Source organism: Callithrix jacchus, chromosome 19 (genome assembly GCF_049354715.1).
Source record: "Callithrix jacchus isolate 240 chromosome 19, calJac240_pri, whole genome shotgun sequence".
Classification (NCBI taxonomy): domain Eukaryota; kingdom Metazoa; phylum Chordata; class Mammalia; order Primates; family Cebidae; genus Callithrix; species Callithrix jacchus.
Window position 1 is genome coordinate 21,264,875 of NC_133520.1, and position 19,154 is coordinate 21,284,028.

General features: G+C 46.0%; 1 protein-coding gene across 3 annotated transcripts in view; it reads right to left on the reverse strand.

Annotated features, from left to right (window-relative positions):
- The window catches only part of RAB4A (RAB4A, member RAS oncogene family), a 32,868-nt gene extending 32,283 nt beyond the window's left edge, over nt 1-585 (reverse strand). For all 3 annotated transcript variants that reach the window (XM_078356676.1, XM_008985291.5, XM_002760573.7), the window contains exon 1: nt 388-585. Coding sequence is in view for 1 of the 3 variants with exons in the window: in XM_002760573.7 (XP_002760619.1) it covers nt 388-418 (31 nt within the window). In the remaining 2 variants the exon portion in view is untranslated. The remainder of the gene's footprint in view (nt 1-387) is intronic.
- Between the last annotated feature and the right edge of the window lie 18,569 nt (nt 586-19,154).

Below are 19,154 nucleotides of genomic sequence, written 5' to 3' on the forward strand. Positions count from 1 at the left end.
GCCCTTCACACCGCTCGCTGGGGATAATATCGCAGCTGAAACAGAACATTAAGCTGGCTTTCCAAACCTTCAGTTATTTACATTAGACGGAGGGGAAAACGCTAAGAGTGCAAGCGCGGAGAAAGAGCAGGAGGAAACTTGAAAAGGCGAATCACGCCAGTGCGCTGTGAACAGCCCTGCCCGCGCCCGCACACCCGCTACCCCACCCCGAGCCCCCCGCGGCCCGCGCACCCATCCCCGTCCCAAGCGCCGACACTTGGAGATCCGTCCCCCGGCTCTGGCCGGTGCCACAAAGACCCTCAAGACCCCCACAGCCCAGGCCCTGCCCAGCGTCGCCGACGCCCCCCGAGGCCCGACCCGCGCGCCCGGCCAGCCCGGGCCTCGTACCGTAGGTTTCGGACATGGCCGTCTGCGACATCTTGGAGCGGCGCCGCCTCTCGCCGGGTCACCGGCTGCTCTCGCCCGCGGTCCGCCGGCGTGTCGCGGTGGGGAAGGCCCTGGGGAGGGGGACCGGAGGAGGGAGGGGCCCAACCGGTCCCCACGGCAACCGCCGGCCTCCCAGCGGCTGCAGTCCAGCCGGACTCCGGCTCCGCGCAGGCGCAGGGCCCTCCGCCCTCGGTCCGGCCGCGACCGGGAGGAGGAGGGCTACGCGAGGCCCGCCCCCTCCCCGCCGCCAGCCCGGGCCTGCGTTTGCGCGTGCGCACGGGGAAGCCTGGGCGGGGCGCACGGGGACCTCGGCGCGCGGCGCAAGCACGTGCATGGCCTGGGCCGCCTGGCGGTGTGCGCCCGGGCGGGCCGAGCTGCGGCTGCGGGATCTGGGGGTTGAGCCCGGATTTCCCGCAGGGAAGGTCGGGGAGAGGCGGGCGGTGGGCAGGCTTGGGGTGACAGAGGGCTGAGGACAGTGGGGTCCAGCTGCCGGACAAAGGAGGAAGGTGCCAGCACTGGAGAGGAAAGCAGTCCATTTGCCAAATTGGCCCGTTTCCGTTAAGACGTTGTCCACCTTCATCATCTGTGGCTGTCAGCCAGGAAGAAACTTCCCTGACGGTGTTACTATCGAGGCCAGACTTGGTTAATGTGTAACAAGGAGGCAGCAGGCCCCAGGTGTACGGCCAGAGGCCGCCCTGGGAGTGGGAGGCAGGTTCATTCACCTGTTGGGAAGCTACTAAGCTTTCACTCCCAACTGCCCGACCCTCTTGGGTGGAGCTGAGCGGATGTGGGCGGATCCACAGAAGTGCAAGGTGCCCAGGTGCTGAAGGGTCACCACAAGCCTACAGACAGTAACCTCTCCACATCCCGTATTACAGGATTCTGGGTTACGGCTGAGACGTATCTCTTGGCTCTCAGTTGGGGATGTTTCCAAATTTAGGAATTTTTATTTTTATTTTTTAATAGGGTCTGGCTCTGTCAGCCCAGCCCAGCCAATTCTGCCTCAGCCTCCTGAGTAGCTAGGGTTAGGGGAACACACCACTACACCGTGCTAATTTTTAATTTTTTTGGTAGAGATTGGATCTCACTATGTTGCCCAGGTTGGTCTTGAGCTGGTGAGTTCAAGCATCCTCTCTCCTTGGTCTCCCAAATTGCTGGGATTACAGGCGTGAGTCATCTCACCTGGCTTTGGATAGTTTGGTTTCAGAAGCAAAAGTGAGTTTGAATCCCCTTCTGTGGGAAATGTAGAGATAAACATTTATGGGAAAGAGAATTTTGGTTGATAATTTGGCCCATCTGAGCATGATCAGGGCCACGTAGCGCCTCATAGTTCCCAGCCTTGTTCACAATAGGTAGTTGAATGCTCAAAATATCCTTGGCTTAGTTCCCAAGTGACCTGGGTTGTGTGGAAAATGCCAGTACATACTTTTTTTTTTTTTTTTTTTTTTTTTCCTGAGTCAGTTTGGCTCCATCCTCCACATAAATTGTCATCAGAGCTTCCCTCTTCCCCAGTGGCTATTTGGGTGGGTATTTTTCTCTTCTCTCTGATCCTAATAACAAATAAATGCATTTTTTTTTCTAAATTACAGAGAAGGCCTCATGCTGAAAAGTTGTGAGAGCTGTAATTTCCTAAAATTGTTTTGTATATATTCCTTGTTCAATGGCTCAGATCTTTTGTTGCTTTCTCGCTTGGTTCTCTGCATGTCAGGTTTGATTAAGGCTCCTGAGTACAACAAATTGGTTCTGATTAAAACCATTTCAGAGGAAAGACAGTGGGAAGAAAACAGCATTACCTGAAGTCATTCCCATTTGTTAGATTTGGTTTTTTTTTTCTGTCAAAAACTGCTATGGACAAGGAAGAAGTCACTGAGCTGCAGTGATAGTTAGCGTTATTGACTGAAACTGGACTGGAGAACCCCGAAACCTGGACAAGGTGGTAGAAATACAAATTATGCTGCTCTTTCAAAGCCATGGGTAGTTTTCTACTTTGTGGAAAATGAAGACTTAGGTAAGCTTTTGGGAAAGACTATTTATTTTGGAAAAACCACCCAAAGAGATCATTTAGTTTGCACGTGTAACAGCAGTATCACAACTGGAAGAAGAAATATGCAGCGGTGAGATTTTAAGGAGCCATTCAGTATCCTTGAATGATACTGTGGAAGATTCTCTGCATCTCAGTAACTTTGGATCTTTGAAAGAAAATGAATTTCTTCAAAATATCCTTAGAGACCACTTTGATTCTGAGGCACTACTGATTGTATGAAAGAAAAAATTATTGCAAGATTAATTTATGGTTTTCTTCAGATATCATCTCCTTTCTCTTTGGGGGAGGTTTGTGACAGACTGAAAACAGATATACAAAAGCCTAGGCATGTTGGAGATTTGTCTGAGGGAAATATAATTATGGAGAAGGATTTTTTCTAGCTGAAAGGAGATCCCACTTTTTTCCAGGTCCGTAGGTCCTTCAAGTATCTGATACTTTCCTTCCGGCTCCCTGACAATGCTGAAGGATCTGGCAGAACCTTACATCTAATGCCCAATGTGAGGCACCCTGGGGCTTGATGTATGGGATTCTTGGAGCTAGGCTTGGTGGAGGGCATGGTCACAGCCTCAGTGGAATGGTGACTTTCTTTGGTAACTAGAATTGAAGAACATGAGTGGACTTGTGTCTGAGCACTTGGGAACTCAGCAATCCCTGGGTGTTACTTTGAGAAGGAGCCAAATTCTGGACATACAAGTGGAGACTTGAAAATGGAAGCTCGATTCCACACCCAGGCTGCTGGAGACTATGACATAGAACTCACATCTTCAAGAAAGCAGAGACCTCAGAGGTCACTGGGCCAGTTTACCTTCCACTGTCAAACAAATCAATGTCCATGATCAGATCCCTCTGTTGCTAGGGAATATTCAGTCAGAATAGGCTAGATTACAGTGATGAAAATCTCTCAACCCATTTGTGACTTACACAGCAAAATTCCTCACTCAGACTACCTGTCCACTCCCACTCGCAGAGATCCACTCATCATGGGCCCTCATAGACCCAGGCTGACCAAATGTGTTTTAACTAAACACATCTCCACCATCACTCAGGTAGGACTGGCTATGCATTAGAACGGATTGTGTATTAGCTAGAGAAGCACTTACCAGGAATTAATTGCTAGGAAAACTTGTATTTACGTTTCATGGGCCAAAGCAAGTCATGAGGCAACACCTAATTTCAAAGAGGACAGGAAATGCAATATTATTATGTCCCTGAAAGAAAGAAGAGAAAGTATGTGGAAAGGCATTATGACTACCACTGGAATTTTCATCTGTCCGGGGAGCTCATTTGTGCTTTTATTTGAAACAACTTTATTGAAGTATAATAGGCATAACTGCATTGATTGATTGATTGAGATGGAGTCTTGCTGTGTTGCCCAGGCTGGAGTGCAATGGCATGATCTCAGCTCACTACAATCCCTGCCTCCCAGGTTCAAGCAATTCTCCTGCTTCAGCCTTCCGAGTAACTGGGATTACAGGCACGCACCACCATACCCAGCTAATTTTTGTATTTTTAGTAGAGATGGGGTTTTGCCATGTTGGCCACTCTGTTCTCAAACTCTTGAACTCAGGTGATCCACCTGCCTCGGCCTCCAAAAGTGCTGGGATTACAGGTGTGAGCCACCACCTCCGGCCTCACATATTTAAAGTGTACATTTTGATACTTTTTGACATATGTGTACACTTGTGATTGCTGCTTCAGGGGAACTGCTATTGTTACTTAGTTAGAATAACTTCTTGTGAGGTTACTTTTGTGGTGGTTTTGGGGTTTATAGTATAGGTCTTTAACTTATCACAGTCCACCTCCAAGAGATAATACACTACTTTATACAGGGTATAAGAAACTCACAACCATTTACCTCCATCCTCCCCTAGCATCTGTGCGGAAGATGTTGTACTTCTGCATATGTTGTACACACACATACGTTGTTATTGTTTTTACTTAAGCTACTGATTCTCTCTTTTTCTTTTAAATGTGGTAAAATACACATAAAATGTACCATCTCAATCATCTCTCAACGTACAGTTCAGTGGCATTAGGTACATTTTCACTGCTGTGCAGCCATCACCACCATCCATCTCCAGAACTCTTCATCTTGCAAAACTGAAACTCTATCGCCTTTCAACAGCTCCCCATTCACTTCTCCCCACAGTTCCTCGCAACTGCCATTCTACTTCCTGTCTCTATGAATTGACTTCTCTAGACAAAGTACCTCATATAAATGGGATCATACAGTATTTGTCTTTTCCTGACTGTCGTATTTCACTTAGCATAATGCCTTCAAGTTTCATCTGTAACATTGTAGAATGCGTCAGAATTTCCATTGTGTTTAAGACTGAATAATATTTAATACTTTGTATGTATGTACTGCATTTTCAGCCAATTATTTTTAATAAACAAGAAAAAAGGTATTTGATATTTACTCACGGAGTTACCATATCTAGGACTCCTTATTTTCTTGTGTAGATGAGATTTCCTTGATGCCATTTCCCTTTCAAATGAAGGGCTTTCCCTAACAGATCTGGAAGTGCAGATCTGCTGGTGACTAATTCAGCTTTTATATATCCAAAAAAGTCTTTATTTTACTTCTGTGTTTGAAGGTATTTTTGCTCAATTTCAGTTTTTAGGTTTTGCAATTTTTTTTTTTTCTAATGTGAAGATACTGTTTCACTGTTTTCTGGCTTATTTTGTTTCTGGTACGTAGTCAACCGCCATTCTAATCTTTATGTCTTTTATGCAACGTGTTTCTTACCTCTGCTTGGTTTTAAGATTTCATCTGCATCACTGGTCTGAAGCAGTTTGATTACGATGTGCCTAGTTGTTGATTTTCTTTGACATTCTTGTCCTTGAGTTTCACCAAACTTCTCTGGTCTTTGATTTTATAGTTGCTATCACATCTGGAGTTTTTTCAGCCATCATTTGTTCAAATATTTTTTCTGCCCCCTACTTCTCCTTTCCTTTGGTAATTCTGCTACACAAATATTAGGTTACCTAATTTTGTCTCACAGCTAACTCAGGCTTTGTCCATTTTTTGTTAGTCTTTTTCTGTTTTTCATTTTTGTGTAATTTCCATTGCTATGTCTTTAAATTCACTCATCTTCCCTGCAGTTTCTAATCCGCTGTCAATTCCATCCAGCGTAGTTTTCCTCTCAGGCATCGCCGTTTCATCTGCAGAGGTTCCATTCGGTGTCCGCCCCTGCGTCTGGGTCCTCTGACTTCTGTGTTTATTACTCATGCTCTCAGGCCCTCCTCCAGCTTCTTGAGCATATGGAACATGCTCTCCTCGTGGTTTTCATGTCATCTCTACTAACTCGATCATCTAAGTAATTTCTGAGATTGTTTATATTGATTGGCTTTCCTCCTCATTGTAGGTAATATTTACCTACTTTACAAGCCAGATAATTTTGTACTGAATGCCAGACATTGAGAAGTTTACTTTGAGATACATAAAATGTTTATTTTTATAAATATTTTTGAGCTTTGTTCTGGGTGCAGGTAAGTTCCTTGGGAAGAGCTTGATGCTTCAGGTCTTACTTTTACACTTTTTTTGTGGGATAGCCCCTTAGTAGCATTCTACTCAATAGGCCCTTGAGTTATGAAGGTTTGCACCGTGATTGGCAGAATTAGGAGTTTCTCTGGGCCGTGCATGAGTGCTGGGGATTGTCTTCTCTAATATTTGCAGGTGATTCTTTATCTGGCACGGGGTAGGAGTGCCTACCACCATAGAAGAGATGCAGATATTTCTTGACTTGCCTGCACTGCTCAGTAGAAGACTTGATGGGACCCCTCTGCAAACCTCTGACGCTCTCTCTCTCTCTCTCTCTCTCTCTCTCTCACTCTCTCTCCTCTTCCTCTCTCTCTCTCTCTCTCTCTCTCTCTCTCTCTCCTCTCCTCTCCTCTCCTCTCTCTCTCTCTCTCTCTGCTTGACTGCACAAGCCCCAGCTCAGGAGTGCTGCTTCCTCCTGTCTGACTACAGAGCTCAGTGTGTGGCACTCTTTACCTGCAGTCAGTCACTCACCCATTGATTTCATCCAGTCTTAAGGCTTTCAATATGATCTAAAGCTGATGATTCCTAAATTCCTAGCTTGCCTGGGCTTCTATGTATAATTGCTTCCTTGATACTTCCACTTGGAGGAATGCCTATTAGGTTTCTTAATACTAACAAAATAAAAACCAAACATCCAAATTTCTTGACCAAAATAGTGCCTTCTACAATCTTTCTTATCTCGGTAAATGGCAGTTCGCCAGGTGCGTTAGTCAGGGTCAGGGATCTCTAGAGGGACAGAACTAATAGGATAAATGTGTATATGAAAGGGAGTTTATTAAGGAGAATTGACTCACACGATGACAAGGTAAAGTCTTATGATAGGCTGCCTGTAAGGTGAGGAGCAAGAAAGCCAGCGGCGGATCAGTCTGAGCCCCAAAACCTGGAAAGTAAGGAAGCCGGCAGTGCAGCCTTCCATCTGTGGGCGAAGGCCCGAAAGGTGCTTTACACCTGGCAAAGCACTGGTGTAAGTCCAAGAGTCTGAAAGCTGAAGAACTTGGAGGCTGGTGTTAGAGGGCAGGAAGCACCCAGCACGGGAGAAAGATGAAGGCCAGAAGACTCAGCCAGTCTGCTTTATTCTGGCCACTCTGGCAGCTGATTAGGTTGTGCCCACCCATATTGAGGGTGGGTCTGCCTCTCCCAATCCACTGACTCAAATGTTAATTTCCTTTGGCAGTAGCCTCACAAACACACCTAGGAACAATACTGTGAATCCTTCAATCCAATCAGTTGACAATATTAACCACTACTCCAGAGCCAAACCTTGGGGTCCTGCCTAACTTCTCACACCCACATTTGATCCATCAGCAAGGCCTGCAGGCTCTACTGTCAGAGCATCCTGAATCTGCTTTCGCTACTCCTGCTGCCCGTCCCCCACTTCCTGCACCAGCCTGCCGCACCTCTCCCCTGCCTTTGGCAGGTACCTCCCCTTCCTGCTTCTGTGCTTGTCTCCCTGTGTTGCCTTTCTCAACACCACTGCTAGAGCAATCCTATTAAAATGTAAATAAACAAAACCAAAAATAAAGAACAATTCTCCTTTAAAACAGCTAGTGTTGGGAGGAGGGGACTATAAGTCCCATTAGACTCTGCCCAAAAGCTTCATCTCACTCACATGGCCTATAAAGCCATCCATGGTCTGCTTCCCTACACCCCTCATTCTCTTGACTCTGACCATACAGGCCTTCTTGCCGGTTCCTGTACACATCAAGCAGCCTTTGGCCTCAGGACGTTTGCATATGCTTTTTTCCTCTTCCTGGAATGCTCTTGTCCCAGGTGTCTACATGGCCCTCACAGCCCTCAGCTATTCTGTTCACAGGGCACCTCATCAGGGCGGCTTCTCTTTTTCTTTTCTTTTCTGATGCAGTCTTGTTCTGTTGCCAGGCTGGAATGCAGTGGCATAATCTTGGCCACTGCCTCCCAGGTTCAAGCGATTCTCCTGCCTCAGCCTCCTAAGTAACTGGGACTACAGGCATGCACCACCATGCCCAGCTAATTTTTGTATTTTTATTTTTATTTTGTATTTTAGTAGAGATAAGGTTTCATCATGTTGACCAGGATGGTCTCGACCTCTTGACTTCGTGATCCACCCATATTGGCTTCCCAAAGTGCTGGGATTACAGGCATGAGCCACCATGCCCTGCCACCTTTCTTTTCTTATATGAAATAGCAACCCCTCTGCATTTCATCCCCCCAGCACTTCATGTGCCCTACTTTGTTCTATGGCCCATTCCATAGCATTTAACACCACGTAACATACAATCCTTTATTAGTTTATTGTGTACTCTTTTTCTAGACTATAAGCTCTATAAGGGCAGGCAATGCATTGGCCTTGTTCACTGCTCTATCCCCATGCCTAAAATAGTATCTGGCACATAGTGAACCCTCAATCGCTCAGAAGATGTTGAATAAGTGAATGAATGAAATAAAACTCAGTAGCTCTCTATGGATTTAATTTAATGTAATGAACTTAATTGTAAATACGTTGATGTATGGGAAATTTCTAAGTGGATCTCTGGCCGGGCTTAGTGGCTCATGCCTATAATCTCAGCACTTTGGGAGAGGCAGGCGGATCACTTGAGGTTAAGAACTCAAGACCAGCCTGGCCAACATAGTGAAACCCTGTCTCTACTAAGACTACAAAAATTAGCTGGATGCGGTGGAATCCCAGCTACTTAGGAGGCTGAGGCAGGAGAATTGCTTGACCCCGAGAGATAGAGGCTGCAGTGAGCCAAGACCATGCCACTGTACTCTAGCCTGGGTGACAGAGTGAGATTCCATCTCAAAAAAAAGGATCTCTTATATGTCACCACATGATTGTGGGAAGGCTATAATAAAACTATTTAAAGTATCATCTAATACTAGTATAGTTTACTGAGTACTTGATAAACACTAGGTATAGTGCTAAGTGCTTTACATGTACTATAAAACCTAATTCTTACAACAGTTCTAAGGGAGGTATTATCCCATTTTACAGATGAAGAAACAGAAGCCCAAATGGATTACATATTTTGCTCCAGTTTTCATAGCTAGTATGTGTCAATGTTGGAATTTCTCTCTCAAGCCAAACCAAACTGACACGTCTCCGTTTAAAAATGCAGTATAAAATGCCTAACACACAGAGCTGTGATCTCAAAAGGCATTGAATTATTTAATGTAAGGGAACCGAAGGAAATCAGTGCTCTGTTGAGCCAGGCCCTGTTCTGGGTGCTTCATGTCACTTCCCTTGATCCTTACCACACCTGACAAGGTTGCTTTTCATATCTTCATATTACAGTAAAGGGGACATCCAAACCAGGGCTCTTTATTGCACTGCGATGCCAAGTAAGTGTGGAAACACAGATGGGAAAGCGTTTACGGTAGGAAACATCCCCAGAGCGCTCCTGTAAATTCAGCGTAAGCTCAGGTTAGCTTTAAGATAGAAAATAGTCCTGAAGTTAACATCCAGTTCTCTAATATTAAACTCAAGTCTTAGAGTTTGTCATCCCCCAGCATATAGATTTTGTTTATCAACAGGATTATGCTAAAAATGCTTGATGTAACAGTCTACAACAATAAGCCGAGGCTAGAGTTGTGGATAGAGTTCTTGAGTTCAGTAATATAATTTCCTACCTTCACCTGCTAATCTTCCATCAGTTCTAATGGGGATGCTTCTCTGCCTGCTTCTGCATTTAACAGCACTGATGCCCAGGGATTATTCACCGGAGTCATTTAAATTCTTGTTTTATATTCAGAAAAAGAGGATTTTCTGGTTCCTCTTTTCTTTTTAATTATGTTTATATGTTTCCCCCATATTCTGAAAAAAATACCATAGAATTATCTTTTTTTAACTTATTTATTTTCAATACTGTGTTTCAAATTAAACAGCCTGTTTTCAGCCTTTGGTTTCTTATTTCAAAGGTAGTTTATAAAACAACTGCCTTTAATAAGAAATTCTTCCTGAACACCATCAACTGAAATTTTCTTTTATGGGTTGATTTTAACATTTTAATCGGCTTTACTGGGGTATAATTTGGATACAACGAAATTCAGCAACTTTAAGTGTACGATGAGTTTTGACAAATGTACATGGTCATGGAGCAACTTCAGCGTCTTCCCAGTAGGGAACTTTTCTGTCACCCTCAAGTGTTCTTTCATGCCTTTTTACAGCCCTTTCCGGGCTGATTTTGAGAAGTTTTGGTACAGAATTATAGACTTTCACATAGGAAAATGTAATCTACTCCATGAAATTAGGGTGGGGATTTCCCCACTGCATAGCCCACCCACCACACCCTCCACCTCCACACTTCTTAGCAGCCTGTCCTTCTTGCCCTTTCAGACATCTTCATTTTGTTCCACCAGCTTCTTACGCGGGCCGAGACAGTAGCCAATACCATTTCCATCCATCAACTTGGCGAAATGTGCCTTTTAATGGAAGACTAATGAGACCTAATAGAAAAAGCTTCCTGGGTTTATTGATGTTCCCTTTGACTTTATAGGAGGGAGAGATTTAGGTCAGAGTCATCAGACTTTCTCTTCCTTTCCCTGAAATTGTGTGGACTAGCAGCCGGGCCAGCAGGCATGCAGTCGGACACTGCAGTGGTGCACCGTGTCACCTTTCTGTATTAGGTTTCTAGGGCCACTGTAACGAAGTACCACAGACCAAGTGGCTGGGACAACAGAAATTTGTCTCACAGTTCTGGAGGCCAGACCTCTGAGGTCAAGGTGTAAGCAGGGTTGCTCCCCATGAGAGCTGAGCGAGGATCTGTTCCAGGACCCTCTCCTGGCCTCTGGTTCGTTGCTGGCCATCTTTTGTGTTCCCAGCAAACATTGCTAGTATCTCTGCCTTCCTTTTCACGTGGCATTCTCCCTGCTCGTGTGTCTGTGTCCACATTTTCCCTCTTTATAAGGATAAGAGTAATATCGGATTCGAGCTCACCCTAATGACTTCATCTTAACTAACTGAAACTGGAACGACCCTGTTTCTAAATCAGGTCATATTCGAAGACACTTGAGGGTTAGGATTCTAGCATATAAATTTTGAGGGGAACACAACTCAGGCTACAAGACTTTCCATCACCAGTAGATTCAAAATCATAAAAGTGCACAACCACAATGCCTTGCACTTGTATAGGTCACGGCCAGAGACGAGGACAAACTAACACAGATTCACAAACTGCAGGCCACATGCAAATCACCTGGGGGACCTGTGAGAAATGCAAATTCACATTCTGATTTCACCCCATCTCCGTCAGGGCTTAGGAACCCACAGTTTTTAATAAGCACCCCAGGTATTTAGGTATTTCTTCTTCTTCTTCTTTTTTTTTTTTTTTTTGAGATGGAGTTTCTCTCTTGTCACCCAGGCTGGAGTGCAATGGTGCAATCTCGGCTCACTGCAACCTCTGCCTCACAGGTTCAAGCGATTCTCCTGCCTCAGCCTCCCAAGTAGCCTCCATGCCCAGCTAATTTTTGCGTTTTTAGTGGAGACAGAGTTTTGCCATGTTGGTCAGGCTGGTCTTGAACTCCTGACCTCAGGTGATCCACCTGCCTCGGCCTCCCAAAGTTCTAGGATTACAGGCATGAGCTGCCTCGCCTGGCTGACCCCAGGTATTTCTAATTCAGGTGGTCCCACATTTAGAGAAATCCTGTTGTGGGCTGAGGAATGGTTTTGTTCTTAAAGGACACAGGCACTGCCCCTTGTCGAAAATGGAACAGTGAACAGCAGAGATTGAATAAAGCATTAAATGCAGTGAGTGAGAAAATCCTTATGTCTGAGCAGTGAGGACATGTGGCCTGGAGATGTTTCTCTGTTAGAAATATCTATGTGTTAGAAACATACTATGGGCTGAATTTTAAGCTATCTTTTTTTCGTTCTTTCTTTTATTTTGGCAGGTCACTCCCTTTCCCTATAGGAGCCATCTATGTATTCCTCCAGCCAGCCAGGGCTTTCTATCCAGAGGAAGTGGCCCCAATTCAGCTGCCTCTGAGAACTGGTAGAAAGGGTGCTTTCAACTCCCCCTGCTCTTTCACTCTCCTTCCTGCACTCTCCCTCCTCTCTTAGGGAGGGTCTCAACTCAAGACTTTTCCTTGATCTTCCCTGTTGAGACGGTTGATTTCCTCCTTAAAGCATCATCTAGGCCGGGCGCGGTGGCTCAAGCCTGTAATCCCAGCACTTTGGGAGGCCGAGGCGGGTGGATCATGAGGTCAAGAGATCGAGACCATCCTGGTCATCATGGTGAAATCCCGTCTCCACTAAAAATACAAAAAATTAGCTGGGCATGGTGGCGCATGTCTGTAATCCCAGCTACTCAGGAGGCTGAGGCAGGAGAATTGTTTGAACCCAGGAGACGGAGGTTGCGGTGAGCCGAGATCGCGCCATTGCACTCCAGCCTGGGTAACAAGAGTGAAACTCCGTCTCAAAAAAAAAAAAAAGGATTGTCTCTTCCATTGGTTTTAAAAGTCTATTTCCCTGCCCTGCCCCTATTCTGCAGAAATTGTTCAGTATTGGCTGGGCAAGGAGTTTGGAGCCCTCTGAGCTGAGAATGTAAAATCCATGAGGGGAAGAGACTTGAGCTTTTTCTTTTCTTTTTTTTTTTTTCCCCTGTAGCATCTGCCCCAGTGTCAGGCACATTTTAGGTGCCCAACAAACATCTGTGAAATGAATAAGTGAGTGTTGGCACCACCTATAAGCACACAGCAAGGATGACCATGGAGCGAATATGCCAAGCCTTTTAATCAGCCCAGATGAGCGCAGTCTGTGTTAAGGTGAAATGCCAGAATCCCTAGGAACAGATTTGCCACGCAGGGCAGGACTCAGGGACTGCTGATACTGAGGCTCCCTGTGGGTTTTCCTTCCAGGTCCCTTCTTGATTCACCCAAAAGAATTTCAGATTTTGTTTCAGTTAGAGAGAGGCCTTTCCCTACTGCTGACTTTAAGGAAACTGGAAATTGTGCTTGAGGGGGAAGTGGCTTTGGAACTTGGGGCCTCTTTGGGACCTGGTAGGCAGTGGGGTTTGGGGGCAAGTGTGTGGGATGTGTGTCTGAACAGGAAGGAAGGGGGAGTGGTGAGGCCAGCCAGGAAGCAGCAGCTGAGTGCAGATTTCTCTTCTCATGCAGCTTTGCTTAGAGTTGAACATTACCTCCCAGAGACAGATTGACCCAGCCCTGTAGAGGTTGGCTATCTTGCTCTTCAACTTATTTTTAGATGTGTGATCTCACTTGAATCTCAGATTCAATGAGGAGTTCCTGACCCCTCAGTTTAGCTCTGAAATGCCACCTGGCATTTCAGAGAGATTCAAGGATCTGGGAGGGCTACTAACCATCCTCTGCTACATATGGGGAAACAATGAGGTTTAAAGCTGCTCGGAAATCTGTGATTCAAACATCAGGAAATCTCTGACTCTCTATCAAATGTGAAGATGCTAATTTTCTTTTCTTCTTTTTCTTTTCTTTCTTTTTCTTTTTCTTTTTTTTTTTTTTTTCCAGAGACGGAGTCTTGCTCTGTTGCCCAGGCTGGAGTGCAGTGGTGTGATCTCGGCTCACTGCAACCTCCCCCTCCCGGGTTCAAACAATCCTCCTGCCTCAGCCTCTTGAGTAGCTGGGACTACAGGTGCACACCGCCACACCCAGCTAATTTTTTTTCTTTGTATTTTCATAGAGATGGGGTTTCACCGTGTTGCCCAGCCTGGTCTCAAACTCCTGAGCTCAGGCAATCCGCCTGCCTCGGCCTCCCAAAGTGCTAGGATTACAGGTGTGAGTTAATTTAAGAAATGAGGTTAAGAAACAAAATTCATTAACAGGACGGAATTTAATGAAACTGCCTGTGTTTTGGGGTTATTTTCTGGTCACATAGTGCCCCCTGGTGGGTTGACTGATACACTCTTCTGGAACGCTCGTTTCCCAGGCTGTGCTTTGTGAGGAAGCCGGCACCAGCGGGGTGATTCCAAGAATTTGTCTAGGCCCAGTCCAGCGATGCTCTAGAGATTGTCCGCTAAGGGAAAATATGAGTTATGAAAATGCTATGGGTGGCATGTATCCCCCACCAGAAGATACGCTGAAGCCCTGAGCCCCAGTACCTGTGAATGCAAACTGCTTTGGAAAAAGGGTCTCTGCAGATGTAATTATAAAGTAAGTTAAGGTGAGGTCAGTAGGGTAAACCCTTAATCCAGTCTGACTGGTTCTTATAGGAGGAGAGGCCGGGCGCAGTGGCTCACACCTGTAATCCCAGCGATTTGGGAGGCTGAGGTGGGAGGATGGCTTGAGCCCAGGAGTTTGAGACTAGCCTGGGCAACATATTGAGACCCCATCTCTACTAAAAATTTAAAAATTAGCCAGGCCTGGTGGCATGCATCTGTAGTCTCAGCTACTTGGAAGGCTAGGTGGGAAGATGGCTTGAGCCCAGGAGTCTGAGGTTGCAGTGAGCTACCATCACATCATTGCACTCCAGCCTGGGCAACAAGGGAGACCCTGACTCAAAAAAACAAAACAAAATTTAAAAAAGAGGAAGAGAGAGACACACAAGGAGAGAATGCCATGTGATAGTGGAGACAGACGTTGGAGTGGCGCATCTGCACACTGAGGCATGCGCAAGGATTGCCAGCAATCCCCAGAAGCCGGGAGCCGGATGTGGATGCCCCCGAAGCTGGGAGCGGGGTGTGGAATAGACTCTCTCAGAATGCCCTCAGAAGGTTCTAACCCTGCTGATGCCTTGATCTTGGACTTCCAGCTTTCAGAGCTGTGAGACAAGACATTTTTGTTGTTTAAGCCTCCCAGTTTGTGCTACTTTGTGATGGCAGCCCAAGCAGACGATTATAGAAAGAACCCAGGATTTGCGTCAGAAGAACTGCTTTGAATCTCAGCTACCACTTAGTACCTGTATGACCCTGAGCAAAGAATTTCAATTTTTCTGAGCCTCAGTTTTATAAACTGCAAAATGGAGAAATACAAAGCTCACTGTTCTCCGGCCTCAGGGTTCCTGTGAGGGTGAAGTGTGACTATATATAGAAAAACATCGTGTTTATTTTACAGCACTGTGTACTGTGATCTTATTACGTAAAGGAGGTGGGAGGTAGTAGAGTAGAGCGATTAACAGCTAGGCTCTGGCTGGGCGCGGCAGCTCATGCCTGTAATCCCAGCACTTTGGGAGGCTGAGTTGGGTGGATCCCATGAGGTCATGAGTTTGAGACCAGCCTGGCCAACATGGTGAAACCCCATCTCTACTAGAAATACAAAAAAAAAAGGAAAAAAGAAAAATTAGCGAGCTTGGTGGTAGGCACCTGTAATCCTAGCTTCTCAGGTGGCTGAAGCAGGAGAATCACTTGAACTCGAGAGGCAGAGGTTACAGTGAAATGAGATCATGCCACTGCACTCCAGCCCAGGCAACAGAGCAAGAATCCATCTCAAAAAACAAACAAACAAAAAACAAACAAAAAAGTTAGACTCTGAAGTCAGTTTGCCAGGGTCTGTGAGTAGAAATGTTACAAAGAAGCTTCTCATGAAAACTTGACTCTCAAATGAGCCAAAGGCAGTGTTGCCCAGAAATGGAGTTGTGGTAACTCAAAGGGATGTATCAGTCATCTATCATTCTAGAATAAACTCCCAAACTTACTGGCTTCAAATGATGAACACTTATTCTTTCACACAGTTTCTGTGGATCAGGAATCTAGAGCAACTTAATTGGGTGCATCTTACTTGGAGTCTCTTGTGAGGATGTTTAGACACTTGGAGCCTGTTGTGAGACTGCAGTCACTTGGGGTTTAGCCTGGGGCTGGAGGACCCACTTCCCGGTTGGCTCACCCATGTGGCTGTCGGCAGGAGGCTGCGGTTCCTCCCCATGTGGTCCTCTCCACAGGTCCGCTTGAGTATTTTTACAATATGGTGTCTCCTCATTCTTTCCATCCCCCCTCCTCCCCACCCCACCATGCCCAACATGTTCTTGCTCTTGTCAGTGATTCTTAATGAATGGTAAGGGGGAAGCCGAGTACAGCTTTCAGTAGGGTGCATGTACGATTCTTCCATAAGGACACATTTGTACTGAGACCAAAGGGGAGAAGGGGGAGCAAAGGCTGTGGTATCTGGGGGAGGAACCCTCTAGAAAACCAAGACCCTGAGATGGGAGCATACTTGGGCAGGGAAATCACAGCATGTGGGCTGAGCCAGGCTGTGCAGGGCAGAGCACAGCGCTTGCCAGCCACTGAGAGCATTTTTCTCTTTTTAAATTCTGAGTGAGATCTGATGTGATTAAGGGACAAGGCACAAGAAAATTACTCACAAGAGGCACTAGGATGCTAAAGACTTGTGGAGACCAGGCCATAGTGGACAAAGGGAGCCGTTATGGGCTGTTGCCCATCCAGAGAGATGATAGAGGCTTGTGGGGGATGGGGAGGGAGGTGACAGGAAATGGCTGGATTCTGGATATAATTGAAGGCAGAATTCGCTGGATTTGCTGAGCAATAAAGAGTGGGGTTTTTCCTGAGCAGTGGAGTAGATAATGGTTCTATTACCGGAACAGATTTCGGTGGATGTGTTTCAGTTACCTACTGCTGAGTAACAAACCATCCTGCACTTAGTGGCATGAAACATCAGCAATCATTTGATTTACTCACCAACTGCAGTCTGGGCAGGGCTCAGTAGGGATGACTGCAGGTGGCATTAGTTAGGGCAGTCCAGAGGCTGGCTAGAGCCATCTGAGGCTTGTCACTCACATGTCTGGCTGTGGATGCAGGCTAGAGGCTGGGCCCCCAGCTGCGATGTCAGCCAGAACTCCTGCACCTCCTCCCTCACCGCATGGCAGCTGGGCTCCAAAAGTGGACTCCCAAGAAAACAAGGGATGAAGCATGTGACATATTCATATCATTGCCTCAGAAGTCCCAGAGTCTCATTTCTGCTGTACTTTACTGCTTGAAGGAGTCACAAAGATTGGTCCGAGTTCAAAGAGAGGGGACATGGACCCTGGCCTGGATGGGAGGGTGTCGATGTCACACTGTAGAAGGACACGTGGGATGGGAGGTATTGTGCCCATCCTTGGTCAATATAAACTGCCACATAAAGGATGCAGAAATCAAGATTTGTAGAGTGTGAGCTTCTTGTTAACGATCACAGAGGGATGTTGAGGAGGCAGGTAGATGCATGAGTCAACAGAGGCCAAGGTCGGAGAAATAAATGTAGGAGGTGTTATTACACAGATGGTACTTAGAGCTACCTGGAACGAGGAGAGACCCGATGGTGGCAGGAGGAGAGGAATGAGGATCAGGAGAAGACAGCGTTTATTAAGCACTGCATTTTTTTTTTTTTTTTTTTTTTGAGACTGAGTCTCCTACTGTCACCCAGGCTGGAGTGCAATGGCGCCATCTTGGCTCACTACAACCTCCGCCTCCTGGATTCAAGTGATTCTTCTGTCTCAGTCTCTCCAGCAGCTTCGATTACAGGTGTCTGCCACCATGCATGGCTAATTCTTTGTATTTTAGTAGAGATGAGGTTTCACCATGTTGCCAAGGCTGGTCTCAAACTCCTGAGCTCAGGCAATCCAGCCGCCTCGGCCTTCCAAAGTGGTAGGTTTAGAGGCGTGAGCCTCCACACCCAGCTGCATTGCATAGCTTTTATTGAGTAGCTCTCCACTTAGCATTGTGTGAGGTACTTTGCAGAGCTTAGAGCAAGATGAAGGCCTCCCTGCCCCAGTCCCCAGTGAAGCAGGCCTCACTTGGTACAAGTGTAGCACTCAGCTCAGTTTCCAACTTTGTATTTTTCTCTTGCTCCCTGTGCCCCCAGTGCTGGAGCGCTTAATGAGATCTGACAGGGTCTCTTTTGTCCTTGTGCTTTGGAGTGTCTTCAGCTTTCCCTGGATAATGATAGCCAAAAGTATTCAGAGTTTTAGAAAACCTAAAATCTTCAAAAGGGCAATGTTGTGAAAGAAAGAAATGAATTATTCCATTGTTAAGCAACTCATGTCAAAGTAAGAGAAAACTTGAATTTATGGTGGTTAAAGTATACACAAGATATTAAAAACAAAAGAAAGGAAGGAAGGAAGGAAGGAAGGAAGGAAGGAAGAAAAAAAGAAAGAAGAAAGAAAGAAAGCCCAGAAAGTCACTTTTTTATTCTTAAGAGATCAGATGAAGTTTCTGAGTGAAGCATTGAGAGATCTTTATCTTATGATAAAGCTAAATGCTAGATTGTCAAAAAAACAAGGGTCAGATATAAACTTCTTTGCATAATACATAAATTCTTTCATAATCTGGCCCTTTCCTTTCCAATCTCCTCTACTAAGCAACCTCCAGTATATTCCGGTTACCTTGCTCTACGTATGCCACACCCGTATACTTCCTCGTGGTTTTATTCCCCTTCCCCATTCCTGGCCAACTCCTACTCATCCTTCAAAGCCCAGGCTAAATTTCATCTCCTCTACAAAGCAGGTGGTTGTAGTGACCTCTATCAGTGTTCACATCTTTTGTATATACTCCTATAATTCTGATCACATTCTGCTTATTATCTTATCACATTCTGTCATGTATATTCTTATCTCCTAGAGCAGACAGTCAGTTTCTGAAGGGCAGTAAACCTGGGTGTTTTTTTTGGCAGCCCCAGTCCCAGCAGTACTGAGCAATGGAAGAGATAAACACCACAGTTTTTAGGAAGCTCAGTTGCATAAGAGGTGACAGTAGAAGGCCCTGCATGTCTATTCCAGACAGTTACTTCTGGGGCTCACAAAATATATCCTCTGGTTTTGCACAGGGGATGCGCTGCCCATAAAGGCTGAAGATGTTGAGGAGGCAGCAGGTACGCCAAACCGGCTTCCTTTCCTCTCTCTCTCAGTTGCTGACACTATTAAGAAACAAAGGCTGGGCATGGTGGCTCACACCTATAATCCCTGCAGTTTGGGAGGCTCAGGTGGGAGGATCACTTGAGCCTGGGAGGTTGAGGCTGCAGTAAATCATGATTATGCCACCGCATTCTAGCCTGGGAGATGGAGCAAGACCTTGTTTCAGGAAGGGAGGAAGGGAGGAAGGGAGGAAGGGAGGGAGGAAGGAAGGAAGGAAGGAAGGGAGGGAGGGAGGGAGGGAGGGGCGGAGGGAGGGAGGGAGGGAAGAAGGAAGAAAGGAGAGAAAGAGAGAAAGAGGGGAAGGAAGGAAAGAGAAGAAAGGAAATGGAGAAAGAAAGAAAAGGAAGAAGAGA